General features: G+C 45.5%; 1 protein-coding gene across 1 annotated transcript in view; it reads right to left on the reverse strand.

The window, feature by feature from the left end:
* The window catches only part of ABCA4 (ATP binding cassette subfamily A member 4), a 187876-nt gene extending 178629 nt beyond the window's left edge, over nt 1-9247 (reverse strand). The window contains 3 exon segments of the mRNA XM_044302440.1: nt 877-1018; nt 4017-4110; nt 9182-9247. Coding sequence (XP_044158375.1) covers nt 877-1018; nt 4017-4110; nt 9182-9247 — 302 coding nt within the window.
* Between the last annotated feature and the right edge of the window lie 14813 nt (nt 9248-24060).

The following is a 24060-nucleotide window of genomic DNA, read 5'->3' on the forward strand; positions in this document are numbered from 1 at the left end:
AGCAGCTTCCCCTCTCCTACTTTTATGGGAGAGTTTTTAGGCATGATCTGTGACCTGTACAGAGGTCAGGAGGGAGTAGATAAGCTGTGATATCACCTAATGTGAATGGTGGATCCAGTGTTATCTATATATGTAGGTGATATCTGTTGCTGTAATTCCACCTGTGATGATAATGAAATGACTGCTGAAAAGTGTCCTGTACAGATCAAGAAGGGGTGTCTATTATTAGGCTTAGTGGTCAGTGCAAAAACTGCAGGATTTTAGGATTTAAAAAAAAATATAGATGACATGGAAAATTAAAAATAACCACCAAAAGTTATTTCTAAATATATTTAACATGAAAACATGATTTTAAAGGGTTTCTGTCACCAGAATTAACCCTATTAAACTGGCTGACGTGCGATGTGCTAATGTCAGCAGACCCTAACTCCCCTATTCTTATGCCTATGGTTGCGCCCCTTACGGCACAATTTTAACTTTGATGACATTAGCAAATCGCACGTCAGCCAGGTTAATAGGGTTAGTTCTGGTGACGGAAACCCTTTAACAACAGGTCATTTTGTGATGACACATTCCCTACGGTCAAACTAATATAGTAAATTTATGTTTTGTGAAGTTTTTTTTCCTGATGTCCAGTAGACATGGCATCCACGAACTGGTGTACAATTCAGATGCATTGAAACAATTTCCACTACCTCCACACATAACTGTACTATCAAGTTCTTTTTTTGTATTTGCCATCTAACCCGCTCAGTACTAATGGAGGGGAATGTTTTACCTGCAGATTAACTTTTACCTAAATGTCAAAGACATACCCTGAGAATGCAAACGTATTGCCATCCGGGCTAATCGCGTAATATAGGCACTATTGCTTACATGGAATTGTTGTAGTTTGAAACCACGCCAGGCGACTCTCCATGGGTAGGACTTCTAAAACACGGGTTGTTGGCATTGCAGAAAATTCCGTGTAACCATGGCAACACCCCTGCCGAAGGCATCGCCTTGTTTGGAAAATGGCCTGTGTAAATGGATAAATGCAGAGGAAAGAATTAAAATATAGCTTTCGTGTTCAAAACGGCACTTGTCAAAACATCAGAAGTCTACGTGATACATTCCTTTTAGGTTCCTTGAAGTTTTTTTTTTTTTGCTTGTGTCTGGACTTTATCTGCCTGAAGGTATGCATATCTTAAACCCATGCAATTGAGGGGCACATCTTGACGTCTTACTCTCTACCATGACCAGTGGAAACACTTGCATTCCTGATAAGATTGGACATATTTCAAAGTAAATATAAACAACTGTCTCTTTAATATCCACAGTCTTAAAAATGGTGGAAATAGTTACAACAGACATGAAATAAATATAAGATTACCCAACTACTGCTTTGGATCAGTCTTTAAAGAGTCATTGATGCTGGCTTGTTTTCCCTATGATGAAATATTCAGGATTTGCTCTGATTTGGAAACACTTTTCAGAACTTGCTAAATTAGTGATTTTATCAAAAAATTTCCAGTCATTTCCAATCATCTCCAAAAATAGGCTGATGATTAAGCTCGAGGTTTCCTGTACCACCCCTGTTTACAGTAGTCCTTAGCCAGAAAATATTATCCAGTGTAACAGGGGAAGCTGTACACCGCTGTTCCCCCGCTTATCGCCACGGTCCCAGGCACCGCGCTCAGTGGTGACCTGTGGCCAGTGCTTCCCATTTCTCCGCTGTGGTCCTGGGCTCTGTTTCTGTAGGGGTTATTGCTTCTGAGGATTCCGCTCCACAGCTTCCACTCAGCCCTGGACTCAGCATGAGTTCGGCTGGTTTTGTGCTACACCGCTCTAAAGGGCAGAGCGCATCACTCCCTAGGCTGTGTGGGTTAGGTCAGGTGACCTCGCTGACCAACTCTGGCTCTCTTGCATGTATTTAAGTGGCTCAGCCCTCTTCCCAGATGCCTCAGTGTCAAGGTCCTTGAGTTTGCTGGTTCCTGATACTCTTGTGTGCTTCTGATCTACACTTCATTCCTGGACTCTGCTTATCGTCTGATCCCTGCATGCTTGCTTTGTCTCTCCTGTTGCCAACCTGGATTGCCTGACCTGTACCTGTGCCGCCTGCCCTAACCTATTGCCTGTCTGACCACGTCTCTGCCTTATCCTTCGCAGTATAATAGGTAAATCAGCCGACACTCCGTAGTTTGATGAGGGGTGCACATGTCCAGGGTCGTCGTCCCACACAATGCGATAACTTTTTCTTTATTGTGACATGGAGGAACAATAACAGGTGACGCGTTTCGACTCTGATTTGACAAAGACTTGCATAGAGTCGAAACGCGTCACCTGTTATTGTTCCTCCGTGTGACAATAAAGAAAAAGTTATCGCATTGACATCAGCGAGTGTCGGTCTTCTTTGCATGGATGTCTTATCCTTCGGTCCTGCACCGTTGCTCCTGGTAATGTCTCTGCCCACCTGACTACAATTGTACTCCTGGTACCTACTCGGGTACTTCCTGGTCCGCTCGGACCAGCTGCCACTGACTAGGATTGCTCTGGAGTAGCCCCTGGCAACTACCCTAACGGCTCAAGTCTATCCTCACTATCTGAGGCTTTAGTGAAAAACACCCGCTGATCCATGATCTAAAGATTGCTGACTTATAGTCTGCAAGTGGGATTTGCAGGGCAGCTATAAGGAATTTGACTTAAAGAAGACCTGCTGCATCCTCCAGTATTAGAGAGTGCCATTTCACAGATTCTGGCACCTTAGGGCTATTTCACAGATTCTGGCACCTTAGGGCTCTTTCACACCTGTGTTCTTTTCTTCCAGCATAGAGTTCCGTCGTCGGGGCTCTATGCCGGAAGAATCCTGATCAGTTTTATCCTAATGCATTCTGAATGGAGTGAAATCCGTTCAGGATGCATCAGGATGTCTTCAGTTCAGGACCGGAACGTTTTTTGGCCGGAGAAAATACCGCAGTATGCTGCACTTTTTGCTCCGGCCAAAAATTCTGAACACCTGCCGCAAGGCCGGATCCGGAATTAATGCCCATTGAAAGGCATTGATCCGGATCCGGCCTTAAGGTAATACTTACCATCCGTGCGGCTCCCGAGGCGCTCCAGAGTGACGTCAGGGCGCCCCACGCGCATGGATGACATGATCGTATGGACACGTCATCCATGCGCATGGGGCGCTCTGACGTCATTCTGGAGCGCCCCGGGAGCCGCACGGACGGTAAGTATACTGCTCCCCCGCTCCCCACTACTACTATGGCAACCAGGACTTGAATAGCGTCCTGGGTGCCATAGTAACACTGAAAGCATTTTGAAGATGGATCCGTCTTCAAATGCTTTCAGTACACTTGCGTTTTTCCGGATCCAGCGTGTAATTCCGGCAAATGGAGTACACGCCGGATCCAGACAACGCAAGTGTGAAAGAGCCTTTATTTTACACAATAAAAGCACACAGAGCTATGGGGACTGGGTATTGCGGATGTGCTAGCGGCCATCTAGCAACCCGTGTTCTCAGCTCTATACCCAAAATCCAGGTGACAGGTTCCCTTTAAACTGTCTAAATTTGCTTATGTAACCCACAGGTGAGCTGGACTTGTGCTTTATATTTAGGGTATTTTCTGGATTTTAAGTAAGGATCATACATACAATAGTTAATGCAGCTCTGAAAAATGAAAGGTGGAATCTGATAGGTTGCTATGGGAAACTAAGCCGGTTCTACTTTACACCAGTTTTGATACATCTACCCCATTAATGGAATAGATCAGATCAATATCTCTGTCGATTAAAAAAGGCTTTGGGGGGAAAATAATCACTTTTCTGATACTGAGGTTGGGATCATACTTACGGGATGCAGTGTCCACTTTTTAATGGATTCACATGGATTTCCTAACAAGGTAAAGCACCAAAGATCTTAACTTTAAACATATTTTACATATGTTTCCAGAGCACATCTTTTATTTTGTGCAGTGTAACATCGAATAAAATTATCGCGGAAAAAAAAGAGTGAAAAACAGAAGATTCCTTACATTCATGTTGGCCGTACAATGGGTTTGCATTTCTCAGCCATACCAGGACAAGAATCAGTGATAAGGGCCAGAATATTTCCACAAAAAAGCGAAACTGTTGGATAGAGAAGGTTACATTTAGTATCAAAACTAAGAAAATCAGTCATTACATGTAACACATGGAGGAAAATATTCAAAGTAATATAGAAATCAAGGCAAAGTAGAGGGGGTTTATGAATGTGGGAGTGCGGGTGCCCCTTATCGTATGAGCACACTTACAGGGACTCTGTCACCCTGATCTTGGACCATTACCTACAGTAATACATGAGCAGTACTGCAGATATGGATTCCACATCACTATTTTTTCTCTTCCTACTGCTCCCCGATTCCTCTGCTGTCAGCGCTCAGAGCTGCTTTGACATACATTGTCAGGACTGCTATGCCGCCCCCATGAGTGTCCTCCATTATGTTAACACAACACAGCAGTCCGGACTGTGTATTTCAGTGCAGCTTTGAGAGCTGACAGTGCGGGAATCTGTCTGTAATCAGTCTGTATTTTTACACGCCGTATATGAGTGAATAAAACCACACACTTCATTGGAAACGCTAGAGCAGGAGTCAGCAACCTTCGGCACTCCAGCTGTTGTAAAACTACAATTCCCAGCATGCACACCTGCTCTGCTGTTCTAGGAACTCTCATAGAAGTGTAAGGAGTCTGTCATTGGAAATGCTAGTATTGTAAAGGGTTTGGTGACACTTCAATCAGGTATCTTTGTGGATGGCAGGAGACCAAGTAACAATTATTAAAATAAAAGTCCTATACTCCACGGGATTGCTTCATGTATTACATTTATTTGACAAGCGGATATCCAGTTTACAAATCACTGGACATTTTTCGGCTATTTGCCTTCTTCAGAGTACTGGATGAGCCGCACTAAGTAGAAGGAGGAAGAAGGTGGGGGGGTCTGGAGCCCGGAATCAAAAATTGTATGGGGTATAGTAGCCCCAGTAGTGCTTTATATATGGGCTGTGTGGCCCTAGATAGGCACTAGATAGATATATTTCAATAGGCTAATGTCCCAAGGAAATGGCATTTTTTTCCTTATTCAAATATAGCACCTATCTAGGGCTAATACTCATGTATTACTTCACCTATGTGGCAATGTCGCTTCCTGCTTCGGTCCCATCTGTCATGTGATTGCTGAGCCTGGGGGTCTGCGGAGCTGGCTGGGTCTTGTCAGACCCTGATCACCACTGCAGTGAGGGTGTAGAGCCCTGTACAACATCTGTGGGAGTTGTACTCACTCTGTAAGGGCTCATGCACACGAACGTGTGCACCGCATGCCTGTGCTGAGGATCACAAATAGTGGTCCGCACTGCACGTGCACCAGTCGTGTGCCTGCCATTTGCGGATGCTGACCCACTCACCAGAATGGGTCCGCGATCTGCAAGGTTCAGTCTGCTCCGTAAAAAAATAGAACTTGTTAAATTTTTTGTGGTGCGGAGGCATGGACGAAATCCCACGGGAGCGATCTGGAGTGCTTCCCTGAGCTTCTGCTCTGTTCCTCTGCTTCACACCCCTCCGTATCTTGCAGATTGCGGACCCATTCAAGGGAATGAAACGGAGTGCACACAGCCAGTGCCTGTATATTGTGGACACGCTGTGTGCAGACCCGCTGTGAGCCCTAACTGGGGCTAATATGTCATCCACAGTTACAGGAGAAATCTACAAAAAACTAAATGTACAGTTAAAAAATCATAAAAATAAATAAAATGCCACAATGCAGCTTCTAGCACTGTCCCTTGTGACCATAACCCCCACATCCCATACATTAAAATGACTGTTAAACCTCCTGCAAATGGCCGTATGCTTTTTTGCAGCCCACAAATTGCGGATCCGCAAAACACGGATATCGGGCGTGTACCTTCTGCATTTTGCGAATCGGTACGTCCTGGCCTATGTTAGAAATGCCTATTCTTATTTGCAACACGGACAAGAATAGGACATGTTCTATTTTTTTTGCGGGGCCACGGAAATAAATGGGTCCACATTAGTGTTGAGCCTGAATATTCGAATTACAAATTTTTATCGTGAATATCGGCACTTCGAGAATCCACAAATATTTAGAATATAGTGATATATATTCGTAAAAACAAATCTCTGTCTTTTTTTTTTTCATCTGAACCCATTGACTTCAAGCCTGACTAGAAAATGGCGCGGACGGAGGATAAAAGAAAGTTTTTTATACTTCTGCCTCATCAGAATGCAGTAAGAAAATCATCATTCGAAACTCACTGCCGGCTACTTGAAGGTACTGCTGGCGGTTTGGGGTGGGTTTTGCCGCTGACAGGTTCCCTTTAAGTTGCTTATGGGCCAATGACTCATTGGCCCAGAAGCAAGAAGCAGGGAGGAATCCCTAGAAGCAGGGAGGAATCCCTAGAAGCAGGGAGGAATCCTACGAATTCGCTTCACGCGATTTTTACAATGCCGATTTTTCATAACCACGAAAATAATCTCGAATGCGAATATTCTACCACATATTCGCAAAATATCGCGAATTCGAATACTGCCCCTGCCGCTCATCACTACTTCACATCTAATCCGCTAAAAATGCAGATCGGATGGAGACCGAAACTAAGGTAGTATGCATGAGGCCTTATGGAAAGGGGAAATAATAAAAAAAAATGATTTGCACATTGGGCTATTAAAAACACTAAAATAAAAATTACATAAAAAATAAAATACAAATAAAACATAAAAATTAGCCCTTGTATCACCCCAAAAACAGGCCCAAAATTTGTTGATATAACCGAACGGAAAAAAAAGTTACGGATTTCAAAGACAAATGTACAAAAAAAAATGGAAAAAATGCGTGTGGTCAGGAAGGGAAGTAAATAGACCAGTCAGGAAGTGGTTAAACTGTAAAAGACATGACACACAGCTGACAACAAGCCATTCCATCACCTCAACCCATACAGCACTTTTCACACCCTCCTACCCCAGCTTTATGACTGTGACACAATGATAAATCTGCCAACAGTTTTCACTTGAGACAAGTTCCCGTACCACGCCTAGAGCAAGCCGGTGTAAAAGAGGTGGCGGTGGTGGATTCGCACACCTCCACCTGCTGTATCATGGGTGTCAGCCTACACTGTGACATTTACTGTTCAAGGGGCCAAACACTCTGCCACCATTAATAACGCTATTAGCGAAGTAAAGGGATTATCTAAGGACATGCCAAACCAGCAAAGGCATGCACGTAGTCAGGGAGATTTATCAAAACTGGTGCAGTTGCCCATAACAACCAATCAGATTCCACCTTTTATTTTTCAGAGCCCCTTGGGAAAATGAAAGCTGGGATCTGATTGGTTGCTATGGGCTACTAAGGCCTCATCCACATTTCCGTTTTTCACAAAGGGAGCACGACCGTGTTGGTTTTGTGGTCAGCAAATCACGTATCCGTGTGTGTTCCGTATGTCTTAAGTTATCTTTCCGTTTCCGTTCCGTAAGTTCGTATAATACGGATGTGGTGCTTCCGTGTGTCATCCGTTTTTCACGGTCCACAAAAAACTGAAATGGGACTGAAATGGTGTTTCCTAGAATGTTTTTAGTCCAGTGGTCTGCATTTCCGTATGCTATCCATTTTTTACGGACCCATTGACTTTCTATGGGGCCACGAACTGCAATTTGCGGCCAAGTATAGGACATGTTCTAAAATAAAAGGCATGACAATGAAAGGCATTCCGCAATTTTTGCGGACCCATAGAAATGAATGGGTCCGTGCATTGTCCGCAAAAATTGCGTAACGGACGCGGAAGAAAAACACGGTCATGTGAATGCTCCCTAACATGTGCTGTCCGCGTTTTCCATGGACAGCACACGTACTCATTGATTTAAATGTGTCTGTTCACATTTCAGTATTTTTTTTACTGACCGTGGGTTAGTAAAAAAAAAAATTCAATGAGGACTAAGCACGCCCATTGAAGTCTATGGGTCCGTGAAAATCACTGACACACATCCGTGTTGTATCTGTTTTTCACAGAAAACTAATAGGAGATTCTTTGTAAATGAATTTTTTAACTGAGCAACGTCAGTGAATTACGGATGGTCCAAACTAAGCCAGTTCTACTTTACACCAGCGTTAATAAATCTCCCCTTGCTTTTCGAGTCAATGGAGAAATTTGTCAGATCCTGATATCTGTCGTGGGGGGCAGTTATCAGACCCCCATAAACATTAGTATTTTGGTGGGGTATCCCCACGTTAAAGGTTTTCTAGGATGAGAAAAACACAGCTGCTTGCTTCCAAAAACAGCACCGCACTTGTTTGTGGGTTGTGTATGGTATTCATTGAAGTGAGTAGGGCTGAGTTGCAATATCACACACAACCTGTGGACCGGGGTGGTGCTGTATTTGGAAGACACTAGCCATGTTTTTCTAATATCCTCACAATATGTAATTAAAATCCAATCAGTTGGGGCTCAACACCCGTCACCCCCACCGATCAGATGTTCTATGCAGCCTTTGGAGCTGGAACTAGCACTTTAAATGGAACAGGAAGCACAGCTCCGTTCAAAGTGTAGTGGCCGTTCCGGGTTACTGCAGCTCAGCTCCCTTTCATTTCAGAGCTGAGAGATGAGCTGCAGTAACCCAGTATGACCACTACACTTTGAACGGCGCTGTGCTTCCTGCTCCATCCAAGAGCTAATTGCCGGGGGCTGTAGTGAATGGCTGATTAGTGAGGGTATGGGGTGTCACTGATCGGATATTAATGATGTATCTTGAGGACAAGTCATCAATATCAGGAGCATGGAAAACCCCTTCAATTGAGCCAACATTACATCCACAAAAGTATAGAATTACACATTAAAAATCTAAACAGAAATACCTAAAAATACTTAAGGAGGAAACACTGTACTTGGACTGATAAACAAGTATGGAGAACGTGTGTTGGGCTGACATATGACAGTTATGGACCCCCACAACCACAAATAGAGGAAAGACAGCAAGAAATTTCAAGAACAGACTGGCAGAGAGGTAATGTTATGGAAAAGTTGGGAATTTTTTGGACTGAATGTAGAATTACATTCTATAGCAACTGCCACAAAGTGGAGTTACAGACTTGGTCATATCAAACCTAAAATGGATTTTGACTGGTATTAATATCTTGAGTTTCTACTGACGGTACCTTCTGCCTTTTCCGGAGGGTCCAGTTCTTCCACAGCAATAGCTTAACCTTGGCACTGAACCTCATCCTTCTGAATGTGGACCTCTAGGCGCTGAAACAGAAGGGAAAAAGGTTATAGCGTACAGCTATGTGCGGAGATTGTGGATGAACAGCTCCTGTACAGGATATTCTGGGTGACATCCATATAAAGGCTGATAAGGATTTATGCACCACCCATGTGGCTCCATATCAATTAGTGGTCAACTATTTCCATTGATTTATTATATATTGATTTATTTAGCTTTACTACAAGGGATGCACCTACAATGCGATTTTGGCCCTGACAGTTGTCGCGCGACCAATGATCACAGTGTAGCAGGGCTGCCATAGGAATGAATAGGGTTGCAATGCAACGCGCATGTTTGCTGCAACCACAACATGTGAATCACAAAAAATACAGCAGTGTTGGATTTTTTGTGATTCGCGTATTGCGGCCACAGTTAACATGCGAGCCGTACTGCAACCTCATTCATCTCTATGGCAGCCCCGTTACACTGTGATCTTTGATCGCGCAAAAGCTGTCTCGGCCAAAACCGCTATGTAGACGTACCCTTAGCTATAAGTGTGGCTAAAATGTCTAGACCTTCTAATTAGAATACATGTGCAAGATCATAAGTGGTCATTAGTGTTGAGCGAAACAAAGATTTCGAAGCGGAATTCGGTGCGAAGTTTAGAAAAACTTTGATTCGCATCTAAGCCAAATTTCCTTGCACTTCTTGGTAACGGATCACGTTTTCCTAAAATGGCGGCTGCACGTGTTACAAAGTGAAAGTAATAAGCCCAGGAATGCAAGATCAACCATAATGCCGTGCTGCCAGCCAAACCACAGATAGCCATCCCCTGTGATGTCACAGCCCTATAAAATCCTCATCCTGCGTGGTCCTATGAGCTGAGCATAGGGAGAGAGGTGGCAACCGCTAATGCGCTAGGGACAGTGTTGCTGAAAATGATTAATAGAATAGTTTTGGAGAGGAAAAGTGCAGGGAGTGTGCAGGGAGAGCGCAGGCAGTGTGCAGGGAGAGTGCAGGGAGACTGCAGGGAGAGTGTAGGGAGACTGCAGGGAGACTTATTCTGCGTCAGTTTTATTTATTCCTATATTTACTTATTCCTAAATCAGCTGTAAACTAAGATATATAATTCAGTACCAATAAGATGACAGCTTTTATTATTCCACTGTCAGCGTGCCACCCAATACCATCCAGTCTGCACCCCTTAGGGGGTCTGTCTTCATTTCTTCTAAATCATCTTTCAGTCTCCATATCCTAGAAAAGTCAGCCAGATGCAGAGAGAGGAGAAACTGGATGTTCCTGATGACATATTCTCATGGATATTAGATGATGTGGAAAAGGAGGAAAAGCAGATGGCAGAATAAGGGCTCCCACCTGTAGAGCGGGAGAGCACTGGGGTAGGAGAAGTGGGTATGCCAGAGCGGATTATTACTGTCACTGTTAAATAACCTGCAGGAGATTGCAGGCAAGAACAGCAATAATATGCATATTGTCCTCCCACCTAACCAGTCATACCCCATACCTGCAACAGCCACTTTTAAAAGGTGTCCTTAAGGACTCAGCCCTATTTCACCTTAAGGACTTGGCCATTTTTTGAAAATCTGACCAGTGTCACTTTAAGTGTTCATAACTTTAAAACACTTTGACTTATCCAGGCCATTCTGAGATTGTTTTTTCGTCACATATTGTATTTCATGACACTGGTAAAATGAAGTAAAAAAATATATTTTTTTTGCATAAAAAATACCCAATTTACCAAAAATTTAGAAAAATGTGCAAATTTCTAAGTTTCAGTTTCTCTACTTCTGTAATACATAGTAATACCCCAAAAAATTGTGATGACTTTACATTCCCCATATGTCTACTTCATGTTTGAATTATTTTGGGAATGATATTTTATTTTTTGGGGATGTTACAAGGCTTAGAAGTTTAGAAGCAAATCTTGAAATTTTTCAGAAATTTACAAAAACCCAATTTTTAGGGACCACTACAGGTCTGAAGTCACTTTACGAGGCTTACATAATAGAAACCGCCCAAAAATGACCCTATTCTATAAACTACACTTCGTTAATCCTTTAGATGTTGCGCAAGAGTTATTGGCAAATGGGGATGAAATTTGAGAATTTCATTTTTTTGCCTAATTTTCCATTTTAACCCATTTGTTTCACTAACAAAGCAAGGGTTAACAGCCAAACAAGACTGTATGTTTATTGCCCTGACTCTGCCGTTTACAGAAACACCCCATATGTGGCCGTAAACTACTGTACGGGCACACAGTAGGGCGTAGAGGGAAAGGTGCGCCGTATGGTTTTTGGAAGCCAGATTTTGCTGGACTTGTTTTTTTTTGACACCATGTCCCATTTGAAGCCCCCCTGATGCACCCCTAGAGTAGAAACTCCAAAAAAGTGCTCCTCTCTCACGAGCACCCAGACCACAACATTGGAGTGCAGATCACATATTTGTATAATCTTATTAAGTTAGAAGCATCTGACTCCAGCGCAGGGTGATCAAGACTGGTGTATGGGAATGCCCCATTGGAGTTGAGGGCATTTTCAACCATATACGGATCACATTGCCAATACTTGTGGGGCTCCTGAAGCAACTGGACGCATAGCCTAGCACTTAATTGGAGACTCACACTGAGATGAGGTACCAGGGTATTAAAGGGGTTTTCCGAGTTTTTACTACTGATGACCTATCCTGAGAATAGGTCATCAGTATTTGATTGGTGGGGGTTCCGACACCCGGGACCCCCACCGATCAGCTGTTTGATAACTCCTGTGAGTGCTGTGGCCTTCTCACAACTTTCCCTAGGCCAGTGACGTCACATTCATCTGTCACGTTGCCTCGGAGCAGCTCAGCCCCATTCAAGTGAATAGGGCTGAGTGCGATACCAAGCACAGCCGCTATACAATGTACGGCGCTGTGCTTGGTGAGCTGTGAGAAGGCAGCGGCGCTCACAGGAGCCCTGGTGCCTTCTAAAACAGCTGATTGGCGGGGGTCGTGGGTGTTGGACCCTCATCAATCAGATACTGATGACCTATCCTGAGGATAGGTTATCAGTATAAAAATCCTTGAAAACCCTTTTCAATCTTGGTATGGGGTCTTCAGAAGTAGCATATTAAGAGGGGTCTACCCACATACAATGCCATTCGCTGTCTTCTAGGTGGGGTCCAAATAGACCTCCCATTTGGCCAATTAACTGAATTGAAATATAAAGGGTGCAGCTAAAAGAATGTGAAGTGACAAGGGCGAGACCATGTTTAGGGTGCCTTCACACGCGGCAGATTTTGTTGCAGAAATTTTCTGCAACTAAAAATTAGCTCTCTTCATTGAGAGGCAGCTTGAAGAAATCCATGTGGATGCCACCAAAACAACCGATTTGTGCTCTGGTGAGCACTGCTGCCACCTTGCAGATTACCAAGCACAGCGCTGTCCATTGGATAGCGGCTGTGCTTGGTATTGCAGTTCAGATCCATTCACTTGAGTGGGACAGAGCTGCGCCTAGGCCATGTGACCAATAAACGTGGCATCAATGGCTTAGGCAAAGGCCACGGCCCTCACCAAAGTGCTGAAGTTTGATCGGGGGTCCTGGGTGTTGGATCCCCACTGATCTGATATTAATGATCTTTCCTGAGAATAGGCGATCAATATCAAAATCTCGGGGGGAAAAAAAACTTTAAATCTAAATCAGGGGGAGAGGGGAGGCCGCACTGGCCACCAATGAATATAATACTGGGGAGGGAGGGAGGGCAGGCCGCAATGGCCACCAATGAATATAATACTGGGGAGGGAGGGGGGGCCGCACTGGCCACCAATGAATATAATACTGGAGAGGGAGGGGGGCCGCACTGGCCACCAATGAATATAATACTGGGGAGGGAGGGAGGGGGGCCGCACTGACCACCAATGAATATAATACTGGGGAGGGAGGGGGGGCCGCACTGGCCACCAATGAATATAATACTGGGGAGGGAGGGGGGCCGCACTGGCCACCAATGAATTTAAAACTGGGGAGGGAGGGGGGTCTGGCCCCTGCTGCCTGGCAGCACCTGACCTCTTACAGGGGGCTATGATATGCACAATTAACCCCTCAGGTGCGGCACCTGAGGGGTTAATTGTGCGGATCACAGCCCCCTGTAAGAGATCAGATGCTGCCAGGCAGGAGGGGGCAGTTATTACACAGTTCTCAGTATATTCTAACTTGAAGCGTCCCCATCACTATGGGAACGCCTCTGTGTTAGAATATACAGTCGGATCTGAGTTTCACGATCTTACTCAAATCCGATGGTATATTCCAACATAGAGGCGTTCCCATGGTGATGGGGACGCTTCAAGTTAAAATATACCATCGGATTGGAGAAAACTCAGATTCTATGGTATATTAATAGGGACTCCTGACTTTACATTGAAAGTCAATGGGGGACGGATCCGTTTGCAATTGCACCATATTGTGTCAACGTCAAACGGATCCGTCCCCATTGACTTGCATTGTAAGTCTGGACGGATCCGTTTGGCTCCGCACAGCCAGCTGCGTTCAGGTGTCGGCCTGCTGAGCGGAACAGAGGCCAAACTGAGGCATTCTGAGCGGATCCGCATTCACTCAGAATGCATTGGGGTTGTACGGATCCGTTCGGGGCTGCTTGTGAGAGCCTTCAAACGGAACTCACAAGCGGAACCCCGAACGCAAGTGTGAAAGTAGCCTAAGTGGTAAAATTGAGAGAGCAGGCACCAGAGACATCTCACTTATGTCTTAATATATGCAGTCTTTATCACGAGTTTGAGAAGTGGTTTGGAAACACTTGGGAGGTTTTGTTTCTACTTAGGAGTATGTTTTAGTCAGCAGAGATATGCTGCCTACCTTTTTTTTTGACAAGTTTAGTGAAGAAACGCTTGCATAATTTGGAAGGAGGAGGCTGCTGAGAATGCAAAGACTGCAAATAGTTTTGTATTAAAACAATAAACCGTGCCAAGAGCTGAGCTCCTTACTGCATGGAAGAATGTGCAAACACATCCAGCAGGAGGAATACGACAGGGGGATTGAAGTTTTGCTGCACACAGAGATTTTAGGAATAGAGTAGAAGAACGAGGAGGTCAATAACATTAGGATTCCAGAAGCACGCTTTCCAATATACCCGCTAAGGGAAGGTTTTACATGCTGATGGGAGAAGATTGATAATAAAACAAGTTGATCGTCGCTTTTTTTAAAGAGCTTTCACTCAAGCCGATGGAAACTGCATGGAGGACGAACAATCACTACTGTAATCTATTATCCACCGCAAAGATTACGTTATGTTGGCAGCACATCCTCTGTTTACACGGGTAGATGTTCTACTGACGAGCCAGCATTTTTATACCTGCATAAAAGATCCAATCAGCCAGCAAACGAGCTTTTGCTCTTTTGTTGGCTGATTGCATCCTGTTCACACTGGGCAACAAGTGTCCCACAGCTTAATCATCTGCCCGATCATTGGCCCGTGTAAGAAGACCTTAGCATTGTCAGAAGATTACATCCTTTCTTAGAGAACACAACTTATCAATAACAGGAGGGCCTGCAAAGGGTTTAAAATGTAAGCTCAACTTCAGTGAAGCCACACACACTTTAAGGGCCTCATTCACACGACCGTATTTTTATGTCCGTATATTGCGGACCCATTCATTTCCATGGGGCCGCAAAAGATGCCGACAGCACACTGTGCGCTGTCCGCATCCAAATGTCTATTCTGTGGCCCCGCAAAAAAGATAGAACATGTCCTATTCTTGTCCATATTTGCGGGCAAGAATAGGCATTTCTATCATGAAGAAGGATGTTCGGTTGCACAAAAAGAAGTCACTTGGCCGGTATTTGCGGATCCACAATAGTCACGTGTGTGAATGAGCCCTAACCTGACTGGGGTGGTTACCTACAGTAAGTGTAGCAAAAGGTTAAAGGCCCTTTCACACTTGCGTTGTCCGGATCCGGCATAGAGTTCCGTCATCGGGGCTCTATGCCGGAAGAATCCTGATCAGGATTACCCTAATGCATTCTGAATGGAGTGAAATCCGTTCAGGATGTCTTCAGTTCCGGAACGGAACGTTTTTTGGCTGGAGAAAATACCGCAGCATGCTGCGCTTTTTGCTCCGGCCAAAAAAACTTGCCGCAAGGCCGGATCCGGAATGAATGCCCATTGAAAGGCATTGATCCGGATCCGGCCTTAAGCTAAACGTCGTTTCGGCGCATTGCCGGATACGACGTTTAGCTTTTTTAGAGTGGTTACCATGGCTGCCGGGACGCTAAAGTCCTGGCAGCCATGGTAAAGTGTAGCGGGGAGCAGCATACTTACCATCCGTGCGGCTCCCGGGGCGCTCCAGAGTGACGTCAGGGCGCCCCACGCGCATGGATGACGTGATCGCATGGCACAACATCACTCTGGAGCGCCCCGGGAGCCGCACGGACTGTAAGTATACCGCTCCCCCGCTCCCACTATGGCAACCAGGACTTTAATAGTGTCCTGGCTGCCATAGTAACACTGAAAGCATTTTGAAGACGGATCCGTCTTCAAATGCTTTCAGTACACTTGCGTTTTTCCGGATCCGGCGTGTAATTCCGGCAAGTGGAGTACACGCCGGATCCGGACGACGCAAGTGTGAAAGGGCCCTTAAGGGTTTATTCAACAAACAATATTTTACATATTTCAAACAGCACTTGGATCTGAATGCTATTGTAACTGCATGTGGTTAAAAATTTAGTTTAGCCATTGAGTTGTTCAATAAAACGTATCTGTATAGTGCCACCTGCTGTTTGTTTTTTTCCTTATTTCTCTGTCCACCTTGCTGAAGCTGTATCTTCAATTAAAGGCTGTGAATGTTACAGGGTAAGAGCAGCAGCAGAAAGGTCCTGCCCGCTGAGCTGTGATGGGAAGAGATCAGGAGAAAGTGCATGACCCCTGAGAAAGGACACATCCCCTGGGCTTCCATCTGGAAGTAAATCTATCAGAGCAACTGGAGCAATGAATGAGGAGATCACTGAATCCATGTGAGGTACAGGGCTGGTTCTAGTTTTGTTAGAAATAGAGTGTCATGTACTGTATGATGTCTGTCCTTCATTTTTAATATTAATCATGTGATAACCCCTTTAAAAGGAAATATCTGTGCTTTAAAAGTTTTAAAGCAGGATACTCCCAATGATTGAATCAGTCATCTGAAATGACGGTAACATCCATTGGGGTGACATTGTGTCACGGACATTCCCATGGCAGGTACCAGGAGATCGGAGAGACTGGCAACTAGTGGGTTAAATTGACAAGATCACTGTGGGTCTTAGTGTGTCTGTGTCTTGGTGAATGCCACACTCCTTGCTCCAGGAGTTGCTTGTTGGTAAATTACCTTCCCCATAAGTAGCCGCTTCTCACTCTTGGAGGTGCAGTTTATAGATTTTCTTCCTGCCTTCTAATTAGCTGGTCGGTTGTACTCTGTGGTGCTTCTGGAGTTGCCAGTTTTCTACTTTCAAATAAGTCTTATCTTTTCTCATTGTTTTGTGTTTGTTATATTCCCTGTTGTTTGTATCTGGGCCTGAGACAGACACTTCCATTTGTCCATCTGGGGAGGAATGGGTTGTCTCTGGTCCTAACCTCATTCCAGGGCCTGATAGGGATATAAGGGCCTAGGTATCCAGCATATGAATATTCCTACCTTCAAGGTCTATTCATATTGATAGGTAGTTAGGGCCCGGATTAGGGTTGTTTAGGAGATTACCTGTTTTTCCCTAGTTTCCAGGCCAAGTTACTGTTCCCCTTCCCTCCTGTGTTTAGTGTGGAGGTTTTCCCCACACTGATCGTGACACATTGTATTTCTATGAAAATCAAATAATTTCTATGAAATAAAATGTTAGGGATGAATACAGTTACTAATATCCTGATGTTTTCAGAAAGGTGACCCTCAGCTTAGGGGGTTGTTTTAAAAATGTTCACATTCCCATGATTTAGTTTTTTTCTTGTGTGTACATACTACTTATTTTAAACCTATAACTTCTAGCAGTGTGGAAGGGGAGGGGGATTAAGCCTTACCTCCTCTCATCAATGGGACTGTTAGCCTAAGTACATGTTTTCACTGTTGTCTATTTTTCAATTGTCTACATGTAATTCAATGTATAATAGAGCGGCTAGCAGGGAATGTGTGATTGTGTGGCAGAAGCCACATAGCATGTTCAGTCTACCAGAACTGGGACCCTGTTTAGGTAATTATGCCCTTACTCAGCAGAGGAAACTAACTTCCCCCTCTGAGGGAGGAGCTTTCTAGTTATTTTTGCATCAGCCACTTCAGTTTAGTTCTGCCTGCTGTTCAAGGCATACTCTAGTTTGTTTTGTGCTTTGCTTGTGGAGAAGCAAATTCCTATGAGTCTGTGTAAAGCTGGAGGCAAGAGAAACATTCTGTCACGACCCTTGGTCATGGTCGTGACTCCTTGGAGCCGCATGCAGTTGCCCGCGGTTTGGTGTTGTCAACCGCAGCTGGGGGCACTTTGTGGTTTGCCTCTGGTGCGGTTGCCGCGGACAACAGGCATGCGTGCGGTTGCCCTTGGCAACATGTGTTTGTGTGCACTTCCTTGTCTGTTTGTTGTGCACAAGGTTGTGTTGGTTGTATGCACTTGGACACCTCCCTTCACCTGCGGTTGTCCGCGGCAACGTCTGGTGTTGTGTGCATGTGGTGGCAGGGTCTCGGCCTGCTGGTTGTTCTTCAGGACACGGTTGCCACGCATGCCGTTGCCAGCGGTAACAGGTGAGTGAGTGTGTGTGCTATTTCTCTTTAAGTTGGTGTTTTCCCTTCCCTTCTGTGGTGTAGGAAGGGTTAACTCCCTTCCCAGTGTGTGTGATGTCACTGGGTGTGTTCTAACCGGTGGGTGTGGCTACTCAGGCCTATAAAGCCTCTGTCTCTGGCTTGGCTCAGTAGGTTGCTCTCAGCCAGGCATAGCTGGAGCAGCCTCCTGTATATTACCATCTACCAGTGGGGGCCTCCCTTCTGGTCATAAATCTTTGTTACACGGTGTTATCTAGGTGTGTGTGGGGTTTTGTGTTATTGCAGCTTATGGTCCAGGGTTCCTGTGTGATGTCTGGTGTGTGCTGTGTTCTTTGGTGTCTTGAACTAACAGCACCTGCACATGGGTTCCTGGTTGTGTTGTCTGTGGCAGGTGAGTGTTGTGTGGATTACTTTTGCCTGTCACTGCCATAGCTGTTTCCGTTTCTCTTTATGCTGCTTGGCCAAGGAGACTCCTGCTCCTCCGTGTCTAGGAGGAGTGGGTTGTCTTACTCTGTTCTCTCAGTTCAGGGCCGACTTGAGGGCTTGTAGGGACTATAAGGTTCCAGCGTATGAGCCCTCCTACCATCAAGGTCGGCTCATACTGACAGGAGACAGGGTCAGCGTTAGGGACGCAATAGGAGGTGACCTGCTCCCTAATTCTGTGGTCCTGGCCAAGTGGTAACCCTACCATCTCCTGGCACCGCACGGCTGGGGGTTTCCCCTACCTCCAGCCGTGACACATTACTGTGAAAGAGAGAATCCCTGATGGAAGGACGAACAGATATCCAAAGACTAGGTCTAGGATCACAAGGCCATGCATGCTAGCAAAGTATTTGCTTTTTATGGCTACAGACCTTTACAGTGCCTTTCACATTTATATAACAGATTGGCCGACCATCTGTAGGATTTGCAACCCACTGTAGAAACTGCAATACTTATTTTTGAACGTTTTGCATACCTGTGATTCTTTCAAAGTGTTTAGAAGGAGCTCAGGGACTACTACTCCTATTATCATTGTTGCCATTTGCCTATATACAGCTATTGGGAAGAGACTGCACTGTGACTTTCTTTGGAACTGTTCCTTGATGTCATTGGATGCACTATAACTCCCATTCTGCACTTTTGTGAAAAGAGACTTGTTTTCTATTATCAGCCTGGCTAGTGCTACTGACGTCAGCACCATTCGCTGGCCACAACACTTACACCTCCTGCCTTGTAACCATACAACACTCATAACACCAAGGGAACCCGAACTGCCATCAGGCAGGAGCCCCGACATCAGGATGTGCCATGAGGGACATATATATACCCATTAGTTCAGTGACATATACCCATTTTTGGTGTGAGGTACACCTGCACTGCATACGTGACAGGGAAATTAATATAGTTAATCCGTCTGTTAGTTTGGTGGGTGACAAATTTATAAATAAATAAACAAATAAAGGGAAAAAAAACACACAAACAGTTTTGGCTACCTTGTCCTCCTTCACCGCCGCTTCCACCTACAATGCCACCTACAACTCCACCGCATCCTCAACCTCTTACTGCACTTTGACCTCCGCCTACTCTTACCCCCATTTTGCTTCCTTTTGCAGCCCTCTAGCCCTTACTATGACTATTTTACAGCCATTTTAGTGCACCAAAGTTCGGGTCCCCTTTGACTTCAATGGGGTTCGGGTTCAAGTTCGGGTCCGAACATCCATGGGTCGGCTCATCCCTACTTATTAGTTAGAAAAAAAGAGAACTAGGCTGGAGGCATGGAGCAGATCCCAAATAAGTGTCTAAGGAGTGTCACTAAGGAGTCACTTAAGCTAGTTTACGGTTAGATAGACATGCATACATGTATGCTGGTCCAAGATGATCTGCTACTTGTTTCACCGTTTGTCACTACTGTGTGTTATTCATGGTTACAGCTGGTATATGCGTTCCCTCTATGGCTTGTCTCCTGTACACCCTGCTCGGCTGCACCGCTTCTCAGAGCATGTTTCCTAGCACATGCGCAGTCTGTCTGCTGAGACGCCAACCCCATACTCATGTCTTTATTCGCACTGCCCGTTTCTCAGCCGCTCACTATAGTGAGCAAACTAACATAATAATTCGCCCCGCAATATGGACACAATTTAATCATCTAACAGAGCAGATTGTGAACATATGTGCTTGCATGACAATCTAATTGCTAACCTTGCAATATGGACACAATTTAACCATACAACAGAGCGTACTACGAATATACCAACAGAGGAGTGTATGATAAAGCCAATATACCAAGTTAGGGTCCATTTACACATCCATAAGTGTTTTGCGGATCTGCAAATTGTGGATCCGCAAAACACGGACACTGGAAATGTGCATTCAGCAATTTGCGGACCGCACATCGCTGGCACTATAATAGAAAATGCCTAATCTTGTCCGCAATTGCAGACAAGAATAGGACATGTTCTATTTTTTGGCGGAAACGGAAGTGCGGATGCAGAAGTGCGGATCTGCAAATGTGGATACGGATCTGCAAATGTGGATGTAGACAGCACATTCCGGCCACATTGAAAATAAATGGGTCTTTACCCGTTCCGCAAAATTGCGGAATGTATGCGGACCCATTTTGCGAGTGTGTGAATGGACCCTAATGTTATTCAACACACGCCCAGAACGAACAAACTATATGGAAGCTGCTATTTTGTACACTTTTATTATTCATGCATGAGCTCCGCATTTAAAGGGACAGTATATAAAGTTGACGTTTAATTCCGTCAATTTTTGTCCTATAAAAGTTTTTTTATGTGATTATTTTATTTGAATGTGAAACATTTTTATGAATTTGTAAAAGTTGATGCAAATTACTGCGAACCAGCCAATTTTTTATTGTTTACATCTCCATAAACTGTAGACTTCTGACACCTTTCTGTACAGGTAAGTGAGATATTTAGATGGGTTTTATTTAAACTTTAAAAATCATGTGAAAATGGTTTGCATGTAGGAAGATTAGTGGTATAGTAAAGTACTTTCTGGAGCTGGAATGCCTTTATAAGTCTTGCTTGCAGTTATATGAGCATGTACCTGCTCTTGTACTCTTAACATGCGGTTATTAGTGATGATCGAGCATGCTCAGCCGAACACTTGTTCGGCTCGAGCATCTCGATGCTCGGCACATGGCGGTACATGGCGGTCGAGTACCGCATGTGCCGCGTACTTGCGGGCCTGTTTGGTTTGGCCCACCATCTCCCTTTTGTCTCCCCCTCTGTACTGCTGTCCTTGCTTGGCTTTCCACCATCCTAGGTTGGGTCAGTGACCTCATCGTTTGGGGGCCGCGAGTACCGCATGTGCTCGAGCGCCACGCTTTTGCCTGCTACGCAGCCAATAAACGTGCAGGTAAGTGCTGCCCTCACTGTAATGCCAGTAGCACCCGATGACGCATGCTCGGCTCATTTGTAGTTAGGGAGAGTTGAGCATAGGAAGGGACAGAGAGTGTAGAGAGTGTAGGGAGTGTAATTTAATATTTTTTTGGTACCAAAACGTTTCAGAGACACAAAAGTCCTTTTAAGGATTATTGTGTGTGACAGCAGCAATATATGTTTTTAGCGCATCCTACGCTAAATACGTGTAATAGGCCGCTGCAGACAGTTAAATTATTCGCCCCACATCTCCTGTGTAAAGTGTGCGCATCCCTAAAATATCAGTGACATCCAGTACAATTTTTCCGTAGACACTGCGAATAGTCACATTACCTGTGGTACCTGTCCTGTGTAACGTTTCCTAATCACAAATACCTTTGTAAATTTTTTTGCGCATACACTTCCAAATCCTACGCTACTGTACGTGTGACATACTTTCAAGCATAGATACCATTTAAAATGAAGAAGGTGAGCAGTAAGGGACAGGGAAGTGGCCGTGATGCTGATGGTGCACGCAGAGGCAGTGGTCCTGGGCGCGGAGAAACTGTGCCTGCTGCCAGAGCACAAGAAAAACAATCATCCACGATACCTAGCTTCATGTCCCAGTTTGCAGGGTGGCGCAGGACACCACTCTTGAAGTCAGACCAGTGCGACCAGGTGGTCGGTTGGATTTCAGCAGATAATGCTTCCAGTAGGTTAAGCACCACCCTGTCTTCCACCAAGTCCAGTCTCAGCAACCAGGAGTCTGGTCAACACAATCCTCACCCTGATCCTCCTTTCTCCCACCATGTACAGTCTGGCCAAACAAGTGAAACCACACTCGGATATTCCGAGGACCTCTTTTCATTGTCATTACTTGATTTGGCCCTCTCGGCAAGCACGCCTGAAGAGGGACATGAGATCTTGTGCCCTGATTCCTAACCTCTTGAGCATCCACAGTCACAAGAACATGAAGGTGGGGAACGGCAATTAGTGTTTAATGAGGTGGATAATGATGAGACACAGTTGCCAATGAGTCAACCGCAATTACTGTCTCAAGAGTTGATGAAGAGGATGAGACACAGTTGTCAATCACTGAGGTTGTGGTTAGGTCAACAAATCAGGAGAATGATCAGAGTGAGGAAGTGGAAGAGGAGGTGGTGGACGATGAGGTCACTGACCCAACCTTGGAAGGTGGAAAGCCGAGCAAGGACAGCAGTACAGAGGGGGAGGGATCTGCAGCACCGCAACAGGCTGGAAGAGGCAGTGGGGTGGCAAAAGGGAGAAGGTGGGCCAAACCAAACAGTCCCACAACTGTTCTACGGAGCACCCTCTTGTGAAAATCTCTCTTGCTAAGGGGTAGATGTTCCGCTGTATGGCGCTTTTTTGAATAAAGTGCGGACGACAAAAGAATAGTAGTTTGCAACCTGTGCCATACGAAAATGAGCCGGCGCGTGAACACTAGCAACCTCACCACCACCAGCATGATCCGCCACATGGCATCCAAGCACCGTAATAAGTGAGACGAATGCCTGGGTCCACAATCTGTGTCTGTGGGTCACACCACTGCCTCCTCTTCCCCTATGTTACGTGCTGGCCAATCCCCTGTTGAAGGAGCAGGCCCAGATGCCTCCCGCCCTGCACCTGGACCTTCGCAAGCACCATCAGCCACCACATCCACTTCTGTGTCCCAGCGTCCTTATCCTAGGCCTTTGAATGCAAGCAAAAAATACCCAGCCACCCACCCACAGGCAATAGCACTAAATGCGCAACTATCCAAATTACTGGCTCTGGAAATGTTGCCATTAAGGCTTATGGACACTGAGGCCTTCTGCAGCCTGATGTGGGCGTCTTTCCCGCCTTACGCAGTCCCCAGCCGCCACTATTTTTCAAGGTGTGCCATGCCCGCCTTACACCAACATGTCCCCCATAACATCACACGTGCCCAGACCAACGCAATTACTGGGAAGGTCTACTTAACCACAGACACATAGACAAGTGCATTTGGCCAGGGACACTACATTTCCCTGATGGCACACTGGGTGAATGTGGAGGCCGGGAGCGAGTCGTACCCTGCGACGCCAAGGATTGTGGGCCCTACGTCGATCAGGGTTTCAGCCAGCACCTACGTTAGTGGCTCCAAACCCCACTTCTCCTCCTCCTCCACATCCACCTCCGATTTATCTGCGTGCAGCAGCAGTCAGTCATCAGTCGGTAGCTGGAAGCAGTGTAGCACTGCAGTGGGGAAGCGGCAACAAGCCGTGCTGAAGCTGATATGCTTAGGGGACAAACAGCACACCGCCGTAGAGCTGTGGCAGGGGACAAGAGACAAGACTGAGCTGTGGCTCTCGCCACTCAACCTAGAACCAGGAATGCTTGTGTCGAATAATGGCCGTAACTTGGTGGCGCCTTTGGAGCTCGGCAAGCTCAGGCACATCCCATGCCTAGCCAATGTGTTCAACCTTGTGGTTCAGCGGTTTCTCAAAATCTACCCCAATTTGCCTGAGCTACTGCTGAAGGTGCGCCGCGTGTGTGCACATTTCCGCAAGTCATCGACAGCTTCAGCCGGTCTGTCAACACTGCAGCAGCGCTGGAAATTGCAAGCTCACCAGCTGTTGTACGATGTGAGCACGAGCTGGAACTCCACGTTCCACATGTTGGCCAGGCTTTGTGAGCAGCACCAGTCAGCTTG

This window comes from Bufo gargarizans, chromosome 7, assembly GCF_014858855.1.
Source record: "Bufo gargarizans isolate SCDJY-AF-19 chromosome 7, ASM1485885v1, whole genome shotgun sequence".
NCBI classification, from domain to species: Eukaryota; Metazoa; Chordata; class Amphibia; order Anura; family Bufonidae; genus Bufo; species Bufo gargarizans.